Here is a 15901-nt window from a genome sequence, read left to right on the forward strand (position 1 = left end):
ATATGTATGTATGCGTATTTTTTACTTTGATATTAGATGATTGACACATTCTATTATTTAAAATTAATGAATATATCTACATCTATTAATTTTGTGTATAGATAAGGACATGCACCAAGCCTATATAAGAATTTTTTTAAAATTAATGAATATGTGTTAATTATTTATTATTTTGGTGTATAAATTAAGACATACATAAGTACTAGACAAACAACCTTCCCTAATATGACTATATGAGCTCTCCTAACTACAGAATGTTCATAGAGCCATAACTAATTTGAGACGAAATTCAAGCTGGTTACCGTATCACCAAACTCAAAACTAAATAAAAGAGAACTAATTAAAGCGTGACCTGAGAATTTTTATAGGAGGCATACATAACTCAAAATCATTCAAAATTTGAAATCAAACTATCTCTCAAAGTTAAAACCAAATTATCGTAGTTAATATAAGCACTTCATTAAGCCACCACTTGATAGTGTAAAAATAATTTTAAATCTTTTAAATTTTATAATCTTTTATATTTTACAAAATAAAAAAAAAAGAAAATAATGATATTAATTAATTGTAGTCTAAACCATTAGAATTAATAGTTATATTCAAACTTTTAAAATTTAGTACGGTAATCACACACTTAGTGCTGAAAGCGAAAACTGAAGTTTCAAATCCAACACCTTTTTTTCTAAAAAAATAATAATTTATTTTCCGACAAATAGTTATGTTCGTATTGGTCTTTAACTTGCCCTGAGCTAAACCATTTCAGAATGGTAACTTTGATTTAAGTGGGGGGCATTGGGTGTAACATCCAAGTACTCCATTGACCTGCTCAGAATTTGTATTTGGACAGAGTATATTGTTAATGGAAATTAATTATTCTGATGTTCAAAAAGAATAGAAAGATGGTACCTTCGTTAAGAATAAAATGGGTTATGCTTATGATTTGGGAGTTCATTCTTCCCTTGAGCCGGTTAAGGAGGTTCAGCATCTGTTGCTTAGAGATTCTCTCAGTATCTACGGTCCTAGGCAGTACTTGTTTTTTTGTGCTCTCGGGCTTTGACTGGTCATTTTCTTACCAAAAAAAAAGAAAAAGAAAATATATTTAGATTTTTAAATTTTTATATATAGAGAAAAAAATGGATTAATTGTAGAAGGAGAAGTAGGTTATTTATGTGATGTGGGTATAAAATATATTTAAAATTCAAGTGGCTGTTACAGATCGAAGTTGACTGTTTCTCTTCTCACATCCAGAAATGATATTAATCCAACACGTACATGGCCCATACACTTTGCCTTCCCTTCACAGGCTGCGTTGAGTTGGTTCCCTGTATAATTTCTCTTCTAGCAGACGCCACTTTCCCTCTCTGCAACCAAACCGCCCTCTACGTCATTTCCCTTCTCTCTCTCTTCAGGTTTCTCTCTTTTCTCTCTCTCTCTCCCTATCTTCCTCGATTCTTGTAAACTTGGATTAGAATATTTCCTTTTTTAATTTGTTCTTTCATTTATTCGATTTCTGTTTACCTTTTTAGTACGAGAACAGAAAGTTTTAAAGAAAAGAGAAGTCTAAAACTTTATTTCTTGGTTTGCTTGTATAGCTATAACACTTGCTTATCGACTCATGTATATAGCCTTGTTTCATTGCAAACTTAGAGAACATCAAGAAATTAGCAAGCTTTTTGTCTCAAATCCAATTGGGCTCTTTTGATTGTATTCGAATGGACTTGCAGTTGGTGAAAAAGAGCGTTCTTGATTATACTCAGAAAAAGAAAAGATGGGTTGCTATGTTGGGAGCTATTGGTTTCACTAGTTATGCTCTTTATAGGACTTATCACTTACCTTCAATAGCTCAGAAAAGAAAAAGAATTTCTAAGCTTTTAGGTGCTTTAATATCTGTCGCTGAAGTTATTTCTGATTCTGCTGAAACAATTGGAGTCATCTCTAAGGATTTGAGAGATTTTCTTCAATCAGAATCTGACCAAGTTCCCAATAGTTTCAAGCAAATTTGTAAAGTTACAAGGTCTTCTGAGTTTTCTGGATCAGTAATTAGCCTTACTCAAGCCTTAACCTTGGGAATTTTGCGCGGTTATCAATCCAGTGCAAGAATTAATCATGATGCCAATGCCAATCCCAATTCGAGTTTCTTGGATGATGTTTTTGATAAGCTTTCAACTCCTGCAGGGTCTGGTCTTGTTTCTGTTGTTGTTGGAAGCTTTGCTAGGAACTTGGTGATGGCTCTGTATCAAGAAGGGAATTCTAGTGGAGGGGAGAATTCAATTTCAGAATTCAATGCTGCTGATACTAATGATTCTGCTGGTTTGGAAATGACTGCTGTTACGAAATGGGTCGATGTTGTATGTGGCAATAAGTGTAAAGAGCTTATTGGTGATTGTATTCAGTTATTTGTCAGCACAGCTGTTGCTGTTTATCTTGACAAGACTATGCATATCAACACTTATGATGAAATATTTGCAGGATTGACTAATCCCAAGCATGAAAAGCAAGTGACAGATGTCATGGTATCAGTCTGTAATGGTGCAATACAGACTCTTGTCAAGACATCTCATGAAGTTTTAACAAATGCTGATTCGGGAGCCAATTCAAGATCCGCTTCTCCTGTCTTGGCTATTGATCAAGGAGGAGGTGTATCAGAGAGAGAATTAAACGGGGAAGAAGAAGCATTTTATAATGAACCAAATAGAAGGAAGTCATTCGATGAAGCTGAGGATGGTGGCTGGGTTGGTAAAGTATCATCAACTTTAGCAGTACCAAGCAATAGGAGGCTTGTTCTTGATGTGACTGGGAGGATTACATTTGAGACTGTTAGATCTTTCTTGGAATTTTTGGTGGAGAAGCTTTATGGTGGCTTGAAAAGCTGTGCTGATATTGTTCATGAAGCTGTTGTTGACAGTGGCCTAGGAATTGTGAGATATGTTACTGCAAAATCCTCTGTAATTGTAACTGTATGTCTTTCTTTGTGCTTGCACATATTGGATGGTGCTTGGGTTATGGTGCCAGCCTAAGTCATTAAATCATATCTCCTTAATGGTCATCTCTGATTGTCTTCACCACAATACTGTTGTTTGAAAGATCCATTTACGTCGTGGAGTTTCTTTGGGCAGCTCAAATCCATTTCCTATATCAGCTTCTGTAAAAAATATATAATATTACATAATTAATGGAATAATACTTTTGAACATATATAGGCTGTTTCTCTTGCTAAGCATTGATGAAATTCTATTCTTTGTTGGACATCAAGGGAAAAGGTGTGGAAAAGGGAAGTTGTATTTGTTTAAGGCACATGATCTTTGAGGCATTTAGTGGGTTGAGCAGATAATATAACTGAAGAAGTTTGTGAGGAATAGAAGCAACCCTTCAATAGCCTCCATTTTCACTCGTGCAACCTGGAGGCGCAAGTTATTGATGCTTTATTGTACTTCTATTAGTTCGACTACTGACGTAGGAACACCTGATTGTATACTATGTAAAATGTACAATCATTGATTTATCTACAAAGGTTCTTGGGTTTCCATATGCCTTCTAACATTGACTGATTCTGGTGAACTTCAGAAGCTACACCAGTACCTGAAGCTTTCTACGTTGTCAGTTGTCGACTACTGAAAACCCTTGTAGCATGGCTTCAACCTATGAATTTTTTTGAGTTCCCAAACATCAATATATTTATTTATTTTAATTCGAAAATAGATATTCCGGGTTATTTGGGCTATTCCAGTCATAATCCACTCCATTCTAAAAATTTCAGGATTTAGCAGGTTTGCAACAGATTAACAATTGTCACCTCAAGGCAGGGTGAACGATCCAGCAAGGTTGCAGGATTGAGCCGTAGCGCTGAGACGGGGCATGGCTGATGGGTGCAACTCTTTCTTGAGGAGAGTATTAGCTGGACAGCTGTGCCACTGGCTAAATAATGATTACCATTTTCAGAATTGTTGTTACCAGTACATCATCTGTTTTGGAAGCTTTACATTGTTCCAGATGAGGACCTAAGACGGTTAATGAGTTGGTTACATAAATTATAAAGGCCGCCTGGGTTCACATGCTTATATCCATGAAGAAGTATTTGATCTAATCGAGTATTTTTACCACGCATGAAAAAGCCAATGAGAAGGATTAATACGAAGCTTCAATTAGAAAATAACAAAAAGATTGTTGTCTTTATATTAGTTAGGATCAGCATGAAACCGAACTGCACCATCTGCTCATATAACTAGTGGATAAGGTAAAAAGAAAAAGGGTAATACAAGGAAGGTTTGATGACATAGTCAATCAACAGATGAGGCTGATTGTGCTTCTCCACTTTGACCAGCAAATAACGTAATCAACTGACCTCCACAAGCTTGCAGCTGGTGCACCATTTTATCCAGATTTATTAGCATTTGCAATGTCCACATTCTGTATTTCATCAAGAGCAGTATATGGATGAACACATATTACGCCTCTTTATTCAGCAAGTCTCCTGGTTCGTACTGCCACTGCACTGTATCAACTAAGTAGAGTTTGTATCCGTGTCTTTTGCAGCTGCCTCTTCCTGAAGCTTCTTTTTCCAGTACTCATCAAGTGGGGGACCAAATATTGCTTTTCCAGAGACAACTCCAATCCTGCAATATCCACATATAATTACTTCCAAAGCCTAGAAAATAAGTCGTTGCAAAATCCAGGTGAAGGGCTCCGCAACATTTAGAACTTCCAGCTGGAAGATTGCCTAAAATGTAGTGGTACAAAAGGTTAAAGAAAAACTTATGCAGAAGAATATAATTATAGAACAAGATTGTTTTATTTTTCCATTTTCCTGTAGAAAATCTTCCCAGATCAAATTACATTTCCATATTGTATCTGCAATCCGCCAGAAAGATTGGGAAACCAATTATCTTTAAGTTCAACATAATTTCTCTAGCCAAGTTAGATTATCTGATAAGCTCTATTAAACTCTCAGGAGGAAAAAAAACACTAAAATTGATTTGTATAAATCAATTACATACTGGAAATCTCCGAAAACAATTTGCATATCTATCTATCTTTCAGACCCAGAATCATATTTCACATGAATTGAGTGCTTAAGAGGAAGTACTGCTTTTTCTAAATGCATTTTGCTCACTTCAGTTCAATCAAATGAGAAAGTCGTGTTATACCAATCTCTTCTATCCACTACTCTTACAGACCTCCTTATAAAAATACCAAAGCATAAAAAATGAGGAAAAGTAAAGAAGTTCAGAAAACTGGCAAGACTTTAAATAATTTTTACCTATAACTTCTTTAGCAAGAGTAATAACATTTTATTGTCTTTGTTTGCTATCTACCAGAGAGAGGGATAGATCAGGAAAAAGAAAATTAGAGATGGCATAGCACTTCTGTACAATGAATCTAAAAATGTAACACAGGAAGAATAGCAATAGTTACTTTTGGTGGATAAATACAACTGTATAGAATTATGGACAAGATGGAAGTGCATCATGGAAGAGCATGGTGAAAATTTCATAAGATCATGAAAGGACAAGCCATAGTCAAATAACAAAAGTAAAAAAACATTTATAGATGAACATGGCTGAGACGAAGATTCTTTTATGTACGAACAGATAAACAAAGAAGGATCATAATCAGGAAACTTAATATATTCGATAAAATGCTTGCAGCAATAACAGGAAAAATTTGAGAGGAGACTAATTAAAAAGTTTCAACTATGAGAAATGTATAACTTTATTGCTAATTAATTTTTCAGCTCTCTTAAAAACTTTCCTTTTAAGAGTCAAAGCATAGGAATTTTTATTATACTTGTTTCCAAACACTTAAATGAGGTTATTGAGTGAGCTTAGACAAAGTGCTTGGAGGGTTGTTTGTGCAATAAGATAACAATCTTAGGATTACTTTGTAAGGGTTTGAAAGTGAATGTGAAGCTTTGAAAGCCACTTAGGTTCAATCTAACCGGCTTTAGGTTGTAAATCAACTAAGTTGCTAGTACAATCCCAAGTGAAACTTGGGGAGTAGATGCAGGCAAATCTTTAGCCAAAACACTATAAACTGTGTGTTTTGTGTTCTTTAAATTTCCAATTAAAAATTTATTTAATTAATCCTCAAAAGCACCAATTTACCCATCCTCTTAGTACTTGTTAGAATACAGCTTAAAAAGGCATATTGCCACTATTATAAAACAAAACAACAATAAAGCCTTGCTATGGGAAACAATAGAAAGAAAAGTATATTGCTCTCAATCATCAATAGGAGAAAAAAAAAAAAAAAAACACTTGCTCTACATTTTTCAACTATGAAGGTATAGTGAAAACATTTTGGTTATCATAAACTTTGACCCATTGGCAACAACTCATTGTTACCGGTATAGTGAAAACTGCTCCTTCCTGTTCAAGTCCACCATCTCTAACATGTAAAGTAAACATCACTGAGAGTTCACTCTTCTGATACCTAAATTGAAGAAGCATTTCTACCGCAAATATTTCTTAAACCACTAAGAACATTAAATAGAATATGAGAGGAATAGAAGAAACTACAAATAAAGCAACAAGATTATGCAAATAAATCTTACAGATGTTTGATCAGGAATCAATCAAATCATAAATAATAGTAACCTTTATATCTATATGGTAGTGGGTACTAAATAAATGAATAATCAAACTAAAATTTGCTTAAGGGTAAGGCTATCAAGCTGGAAATCAAAGTTGGGTATTTTGCATAAGTAAACCAAAGAAGTGTGAAAGAGAGATAACAAAACTTACACTACAGCTCCAATTACCATTGGGAAAGAAAAAAATCTGCTTCTTAAGAACATATTCCGAAAAGCTTTCTTCTTTAATCTTTGCGGTTCGGTTATGTGATTTTGGTATACAATTCTGCTCTGTTTCAATTTCAGGGTTTTGAGGTTTTCCAGGTTTCATTGAATTTTCTGCATTGAACTTAAAAATTTTCAATTAGAGGCTGGGCTTGGAATTGTCAGTTGAAGGCTCCCTAGTTCGGGTTGGATTCGGCCTGATAATTTTGGGGTTGCTTCGTTACATATTTTATTTTGAAACTTTTCAAAAATATTTTAAAACTAAAAAAAATATCATTTTTATTGTATAATTATTTTTAAAATATTATTTATTTATTTATTTTTTTAAATTCATGATATGGTTGTTTTTCAGTTATTTTTTAATTTTTTGTATTGAAAAAGCCCAAAAATTAACCAAAATTGTAAATCTTAAAAAAGAAGTTAAGAACCCTTAGTTTTATTTTTTAATACAGTAAATTTGATACAAAAATTAAATAAAGTAGATATTTATGATATTTTTCCCTTTATTTTCTATGCATATGCTTTTTATTTTATGAAACGTTATGTTTTATTCATTGAATCTATAATTTAAGCAATAAGGCACATTCTATTTGAGTGAGGATGAATGTTTGAATTTTCATTATCCCTTTTTAAAACATATATTAATTTTAAATATTTAAAAGCATTGTTGAGGAGCAAGATCAAAACACAATCAACAAGAACCAACAGTCAAGGATCATTAAGAAGAACCAACAGTCAAAGACTGTTGGTCATGGCCTCGGTCCAGATCATCATAGGCCACAAATCAGGGAAAAGGAGCAACCTTTCTTCCTTAAGGAAGAAAAATCACTTCCACCTCTCCCAAGCTAGAAAGAAACGTTAGAATAGGATCACAGATAGCTAAAGGACCGTTATAAGCATACATGTATATAATAGAACATCCATACTTATATAATCTCAGAATTCTTATATAAATCATCATCATAGATCAATATAACAACAGGTTCTACATGGTATCAGAGCATGCTTGATCCTGTCATCCCCTACCAATCCAAACCAACCAACAAATACAAAAATAATCTCTTTCACCAATGGCATACAGTGATATTACAAAGTTATCCAACATTGTACTAAAGGGCAATCAAAATTATTTTGAATGGTCAAGGTCAGTCTACATCAGCCTTAGTGGTAGGAAGAAATTAGAGTTCATCACAAGGACCCGAAGTAAACCTCAATCGACCGATCCAAATCAACCGATTAAGAAAGAAATGGAGGCAATTGAGGAGTGGAAGACGACAGACCATTTGGTCATGTCGCTGCTCACTAATACTATGGAGCCTCAGATAGCCGGGCTTTGCATGCTCCTGGAATACTCACAGGCAATATGGAACAAAATGAAAGGCCTCTATGGCCACGAGGAAAATTATGCTCACATTTTTAATCTAAAGCAAGAATTAGCATAGATTAAGCAAGGGACCAGAACAAGCACTACATACGCAACAAAGATTTTGACCAGATGGGAGGAGCTGCAAAGCTACCTCCCACCAACAATCGATCCAGAAGAGGCGAGAAGAAGAGCTCAGCAAGACCTAGTATATAGTTACCTAGGCGGGTTGGACACGAGCTATGAAGCTCTTCGATCCCAAATCTTGTTGTCGAGCCATCTCCCCTCAATAGACGCTGTCATGGTCACCATCCAGCAAGAGGAAACCAGATGGGCGACCATGAGCATCAACAGCGGCTTCGACACCACAAAAATAAAAACTTATATCGCGCACTCATCGCACCCTCGCGAGGCAACTCCATCGAGAGATGGGACCACTGCGGAAGGCAGGAGCACTCCCAAGAACGCTGCTGGCATCTCCATCCCAGCCTTCGGCCAGGTATCAGCAGGGGCGGGAGAAGCAGAAGTAGAAGACGAGAGAGAGATGAGAAAAAAAGATTCGGCGGCATAAGTGTTCATAAGCCTAAGGGTTATGAAGAAGAGTCGGGGCGGGGAGCTTGTCACGGGTCGGGTTTTTTTAACTTACACTGACCCGAATCAAGCGATCCAACCCGACCCGATTTCTCTGACCCGGATCCGGCCCATTTTGCTCAGCTGACCGACCCGGATCCGACCCTATAGAAAAAGCTCAACTTAGAGAATTAATCTTTCAGCTTCAGACAATTGTTCATCGCCAGCAAACCGTGGGTCAAGTTCGGTTTCAAAAAATTCAATAAAATCATTACATGCCTCTCACAATTGGATCATTGATTCCGGGGCAATGGATCACATGACATGGGATGCAACAAAATTATAAAATTTTGTTCCTACTAATTCCCAACATGTAATTGTTGCCAACGGAAATCAAGCTAAAATTTCTGGTTTTGGCTCTTCTCAATTATTGCATAAAAATATTTCTAATATTCTTCTCTTACCTGACTTTAACTCTAATTTATTATCTGTCGGTAAGATTACGAGAAATCTAAATTGTAATGTTATATTCTCATCCTCTAAATTGATGTTTCAGGATCGAATTTTAGGGAAGATGAATGGTGAGGGTCGTTTTGAAAATGGCCTGTATTATCTCACAAATTCCCCCAACTGGTGTCTTGTCTCGACCAATTCTGCCAATCTTGTAATGCTACTCCATTGGCGGTTTGGTCATCCATCTGATAGAGTTTTAAACCTGTTTTTTTGTTTAAAAATGAACTATAGTGGTTGTGAAATTTGCAAATTTGCTAAACACAATAGATTACCTTTTCCTGTATCTTCTACTATATCTAAAAATATGTTTGATCTAATTTATTCTGACATTTGGGGACCTGCCCCTGTCACTTCATACAACCTTTTTCGGTACTTTATTACGTTTATCGATAATTATTCCCGTATCACTTGGGTTTATTTGCTCCAGGGAAAAAATGAAATTTTTTCCTACTTCCAAAACTTTTTTAATTTTATTCAAAATCAGTACAATGCCAAAATTAAAACTTTTCGTTTAGATAATGACACTGAATATGTAAATAAATTTTTTTTGGATTTTTTCTCCACTCAAGGGATTTTACATCAAACCACTTGCATTTACACTCCCGAACAAAACAGGGTCTCTGAAAGGAAAAATTGTCATCTCCTTGAAGTCATTACATCCCTTCTTTTTCAAAATAATGTTTCCCACATTTTTTGGTCGGATGCCCTTCTAACCGCTGCCTATCTCATCAACTGACTACCCAGTCCCAAACTCAACAATCTGAGTCCTCTAGAAACTCTCAAAGACCGAAAAATCGACTTGGGACACATTTGCACTTTTGGTTGTACAGCCTTTGTCCACATTAGGCGTCACCATAAATTCAACAGTAATTCTATTAAGACTATATTTCTAGGATACTCCTCTGCTAAAAAAGGGTATAAATATTATGACCTTTCTAATCATAAGATCTATATCTCTCAGGATGTGTCATTTGATGAAGATTCCATATACTTCACAACCAACACCACTACCGATCATGAACCCTCTACTTTATTATTTCCGGATAACTCTCTCTTTTTTGACAGCTTCATCTAGGAACCTACATCTGACAGGGAGCATATATCCGAGGCACCTCCTTCAGGGGGAGACAATCTCACTGCCAAGGCACCTCCTTCAGGGGGAGAAAATGAGCCACAAAAAGAAGGAATTGCCCTATGTAGATCATCTCGGTTAATCAGACTTCCTGCCAGGCTAAGGGACTATGTGTTCTATAAGGTTTCGTATCAAATTCAACACTTCATTAATTACTCTTCAGTATCCGAACAATATAAGACATATTTAGGGAATCTTACATCACACACTGAGCCTACCCCCTTCTATGAAGCTAACACTAATCCAAATTGGTGTAAAGCTATGAAGGAAGAACTTCGTGTTTTAGAAAAGAATGACACATGGGATATTATCACTTTGCCCCAAAATAAAAAACTCATAGGATGTAAATGGGTATATAAGATTAAATACCAATATGATGGTACCATTGAACGATATAAGGCGTTAGGTTAGTTGCAAAAGGATTCACTCAAACCTATGGAGTCGACTACCAGGAAACTTTTGCCTTTGTAGCCAAAATGAGTACCGTTCGCATTTTGTTATCAGTTGCAACTAATTCAGGTTGGAGTTTGTTCCAAATGGACGTAAAGAACGCCTTCCTTCAGGGATCTCTAGACGAAGAAGTCTATATGACCCTTCCTCCAGGATACAAGTCTTCCTCTAACCATTCCTTGGTATGTAAGTTAAAGAAGGCTATCTATGGATTAAAGCAGTCCTCAAGAGCATGGTATGCCAAGCTAAGCCTTTTTTTGTTAAAAATTAATTTTCATAAATGTGTTTCAGACTCATCTATGTTTGTAAAACACATTCACACATCCACTATTATTATCCTTGTTTATGTCGATGACATTATCATAACAGGTAATAATAGTGAGAAAATTGAAAAGGTAAAATCAAAACTAAAAGGAGAATTTGATATTAAGGATTTAAGTCAATTATCATACTTTCTAGGGATAGAAATAGCCAAATCACATAAGGGTTTATTTTTATCTCAAAGAAAATATGTTCTCGACCTACTAAAAGAAACAGGAAAAACAGGAGTAAAACCAATGAATACCCCAATGGAGACTAAAACCAAACTAAACTTAGAAGAAGGGGAACTTCTTGACAACATAGGAAATTATCAGTGTCTAGTAGGAAAATTGATATATCTTACTGTCACTAGACCTGATATTGCCTATGCCGTGAGCATGGTAAGCCAGTTTATGCATGCTCCTCGTACCAGTCATCTGGATGCGATCAACAGAATCATGAGATATCTTAAAGGCACTTCAGGTCAAGGTATATGGATGAAAAATAATAACGATGCTAACACTATAGTTGGTTTTTCTGATGCAGACTGGGCTGGAAGCTGTGACAGAAAATCGACTTCTGGATTCTGCATATTCATGGGAGGGAACTTAGTAGCTTGGAAAAGAAAAAAGCAAACGGTGACCGCGAGATCAAGTGCAGAAGCAGAATATCGAGCCATGGCATCAACAGCCAACGAGCTCATTTGGATCAAACAAGCGCTTACCAACATGAAGATAGGATGCAAAGGCCCAATGAAAATGTACTGTGATAATCAAGCAGCCAGGCACATTGCCTCCAATCCTGTCTTTGAGAGGAGTTGATTGGGATTGTTTGAGCAACTCGCTTAATCGTTGACCTCTTGCCAATTGATTCTGAGTAGCTTTATCAAGATCCGAACAAACCAAACATATTGAAATAGACTGCCACTTCATAAGAGAAAAAATTCAGTTTGGGGAAATTGAAACTCCATTCATCAGAAGCCATGAGCAATTAGCAGATATCTTTACTAAGGCCCTAGACAAATCACATCATCATAGCCTTCTCACCAAGATGGGTTCCATTAATTTATTTGAACCCACCTTGAGGGGGAGTGTTGAGGAACAAGATCAAAACACAATCAACAAGGACCAACAGTCAAGGATCATCAGGAAGAACCAACAGTCAAAGACTGTTGGTCATGGCCTCAGTCCGGATCATCACAGGCCACAAATTAGAAACAAGGAGCAATATTTCTTCCCTAAGAAAGAAAAGTCACTTCCACCTCTCCCAAGCTAGAAAGAAATGTCAGAATAGAATCACAGATAGCTAAAAGACCGTTACAAGCATACATGTATATAACAGAACATCCATACTCATATAATCTCAGAATGCTTATGTAAATCATCATCATAGATCAATATAACAACATTTTCTACAAGCATGAAAGGATTTTAAAATGAAGCTTCCATACTGACACAACTATAAAGGATATTATCTTTCTACAGTTAATTATTTGTGATTAAATATATTATTATCAATTCATGGTAATATAAAATAATAGGTTTTTATATATAAATTAAATTTAGATGCTCATGAATTTTTATAACATTTTTGTATTTGTGGATTAAATATAAATATTTTATTCATATAAATTTAATTCTATAAAAGCAAGCTAATCACACGACATTCGTTGAAAAATCTTAAAAAATCAATCTTTTAAAAAAAAAAAATTATGCGCACAGTCATGCACTTCATGAAGAACTTCTTCAGAAGAATTGATAAATTCTTGATAATAGTTGTCTATCCCAAATTTGAATGATAATGTGCAAACTTAGTATAAAATAGAAATAAAAAGAAAAAGGTTAGTCCTTGTGCAGATTAGTTATCATCCACCCACTTGAGACACAACTGAAAACCTTTGATCCTTGATGGATTTAATAACCAGCAGGGCATCACTTTCAATCTGTTGTCCTTGTCCTTGATTGATTCAACTCTCAACTTGAATGAATCACGCCTCTGAATTCTTAAACATATATAATGTGATATGTGAGAGTTCTTATGAACTGTGGAAAATGTCAACTAGTATCCAATACCCGCATGAATGCAGCATTAAATTAACTAGAAGAAAAATAAAAATAAAATTGGCCAAACTGAAAATCTAGAACGTTCAAAATCCAGCTCATCTTATTTATATTAACGAGTTTAACAGAAAGGATTGGTGGCAAACTAGCAAGTTGCAAGTTGAAAGTCACTTCCAATCTTTAATGGGTATTGACTAAAAACATAATAAAAAAAATGGAATAAATAAATAAGCACTATCAAGAAATTTGTGGTAGGTATATATATACATATATGGGGCATATGCCTTGTCTTCTCCATTGGGTAGATTTTCTTGTATGAACATTCACAAGTGCTCTATTCTGTTCCTTATTTAAATAATTTAGTCTTTGTAGGGAAAAGGCATTAACAAAAAGATTATGGCAGAATGATGTAACCTTGTAACATGATACACATGATGAATTATTCTCGTATATTTTTGTTGACTACAATAGCAGTCAATTCAGAATTGCTATTACATTACAGTTTTGTGATATAAATTACAATTGGCAGAGATGCCACTAAACTAAACAGATAGATCAATATGCAAAGAATTGTAAGGACCATAACCATTGTGGGTTTTGTCAAAAGGTAAGCAATCATGGTCCATTCAATCGAGTTGGGAGGGCCACCACATGCAAACAAAAGCAAACCCTTAAGAATCTCTCCCTTTGCTTTTTTAAAGGAACCGAATTCCTGAAATCAGCATTATTTGATAAATTCTTAATTTGATAAAAATTTACATGTCGTATTTGATACTTCAAAGAAAAAACAAGAATTTCTAGATTCGTCCGGACAATCTTTTTCGACATTGAAATCAAATTTATTCCACACAACTACCAACTGGATCTCCCGCCAGCAATTCTTAGGTGACTCTTCTCTAATTTCTCAACTAAACTCTCAAGGGGTGGTTGTTTGCATTCAATTCTAGCTAAATTTATGAACACCCATTTAACAATTTAATTATTTGATCTACGTACCAACCAAAAAAATAAGCAAAATCTATTTGCTAAATGCTAATTAAATAGGGGAGTCCCAAGATAATTGTATTATTTTCATCATAATAAACTATGCGCAAACGTTTGTTAATCTTTGAATGAATTTATTAAATTAAATAAGACAAGAAAAATTGGTTAAACAGAATAAAGCCGCAGGCTGAATAGGCAAATTGATTATTGATTAATAGAAGATGAGAATAGGAAAATAACATGAAAAATGTGTTTGTTATTTTTTCGGTTGCCTTTATTGAACAGATCTTTTGGGCTGAAAAACTCTTTTACGTGTGTGCTTTCAAGCCACAATGCTCCAAAAGATGCAAGGGGTAGAAACTAGAAAAACTAAAAATTAATGGATTAAGGTTTTAGTTGAGATCTATTAAAGAATTTATTTAATTTGAAAAAAATATATTAATAAATTAACGTGGAATTTATTTATAAATTCTACCTATTTTATAGAATTTAGTTTAGTTATAACTAATTTTATATAAATATAAATATGTAGAATTCTAAATTAATTTCACTTCATTCAAAATATATAAATTTTGAATTTGTAAATAAATTCCATAAATTTTATGGATTTCAACCAAACATAATATAAAGAAAATTAAAGATTTTCTTTTGACAAAATAAAACTTTAAGTTGAAATTCTTACTAGGACACCAGATGTCATTTTTATAGCAAATACAAAAGAATGATTATTTCATATTATTTAGACTTCTTATGAAAAAAAATTCATTAATTTAAAAAAAAAAAAACGTGTCACTAAAAAATTGTAAGGATAAGAGATGATTTAAATTTCCATCTCTAAAAATAGAATTTAAGTGGATTAAACTAAAATTTTAAAAGGGTTACATAAAATTTTTTATAAAAAAAGTCATAAAGATAAAATTACCTTAAGTGAAACTCTCAAATAATTTTAAAAAAATAAAATAAAAAAGATAGTACTTATGATTAACCTTCTTTTGTATTTAGGGTATGTAGTTTTTCTGAGGATATTTTGCATTTGTGGTTTTATACCTATCAACTAATATAATTAAATTTATGTGATGTAATATGAACTTTGAATGCTAAAAGCATTGATTAAGTGATTTATTAAATAGTTTAATTATTATGCACTAATTATTGGAAACAGAAAGAACAATTTTAAAGTAAATTTATAATATTAATTTTTAAGAGTATTATGAAAATTGGTTTGGTAGTAAATACGTATAACACAATTTTACTTTGTAATAAAACGAAGGAATAAAAAAAAAAAAAAAAAACCTTCAAGTAGAGAAGCGGCTAAGAAATTAAGAACTGGAAGGAAATTGCAATGACTTGATTAGAAAAGAATGTCAGTCAAATCCGCGTTGTTAAAGGGGCAACATTACATAAGGCTGCATCATTATTATTATTTTCTTTTTTAATCTCATACTCTGCGTTCATACCATAGACTTTTAGTAATTTAAAGTTTTATTCTTTCTTAGCTCTAGAAACTTAATTATTTCAATTAGAGAATGGAAAAACAAACAAATGATAAATAAATAAAGCTAGAAAATCAAGAAACAGATCGAGCTGCCTATAGCTTTAGCTACATGATAACTGTTATTGAAAACTTACAGAATATTAATATTCTTGATTATATAATATTAAACTTACGAGACTCTCGTAGAGAGCAAATGAAGGCAAGAACTGATGTAGAAACCAGAAATAATGAGATGAATATA

General features: G+C 34.0%; 1 protein-coding gene and 2 long non-coding RNA genes across 3 annotated transcripts; 2 read left to right on the forward strand and 1 right to left on the reverse strand.

Annotated features, from left to right (window-relative positions):
• The first annotated feature begins 907 nt into the window (after positions 1-907).
• LOC125370656 lies at positions 908-4799 on the forward strand. Its single transcript, XR_007216683.1, has 2 exons — positions 908-1409; positions 3758-4799. It is a non-coding gene; the product is annotated as an uncharacterized LOC125370656 (long non-coding RNA).
• On the forward strand, positions 1416-3526 carry LOC8283395 (protein PHLOEM PROTEIN 2-LIKE A10). Its single transcript, XM_002525256.4, has one exon. It carries the CDS (start codon positions 1713-1715, stop codon positions 3015-3017), a length of 1305 nt encoding a protein of 434 aa, XP_002525302.1. The 5' UTR covers positions 1416-1712; the 3' UTR covers positions 3018-3526.
• On the reverse strand, positions 4117-7136 carry LOC107261741. The gene is made up of 2 exons (XR_001535643.3): positions 6741-7136; positions 4117-4613 (listed from the first exon to the last, which is right to left on the reverse strand). It is a non-coding gene; the product is annotated as an uncharacterized LOC107261741 (long non-coding RNA).
• Between the last annotated feature and the right edge of the window lie 8765 nt (positions 7137-15901).

This window comes from Ricinus communis, chromosome 7 (genome assembly GCF_019578655.1).
Source record: "Ricinus communis isolate WT05 ecotype wild-type chromosome 7, ASM1957865v1, whole genome shotgun sequence".
Lineage (NCBI taxonomy): Eukaryota > Viridiplantae > Streptophyta > Magnoliopsida > Malpighiales > Euphorbiaceae > Ricinus > Ricinus communis.

Bases quoted from the DNA above. Each gene is read 5' to 3' on its own strand.
- LOC8283395 (XM_002525256.4), top strand. From the start codon at position 1,713: ATGGACTTGCAGTTGGTGAAAAAGAGCGTTCTTGATTATACTCAGAAA.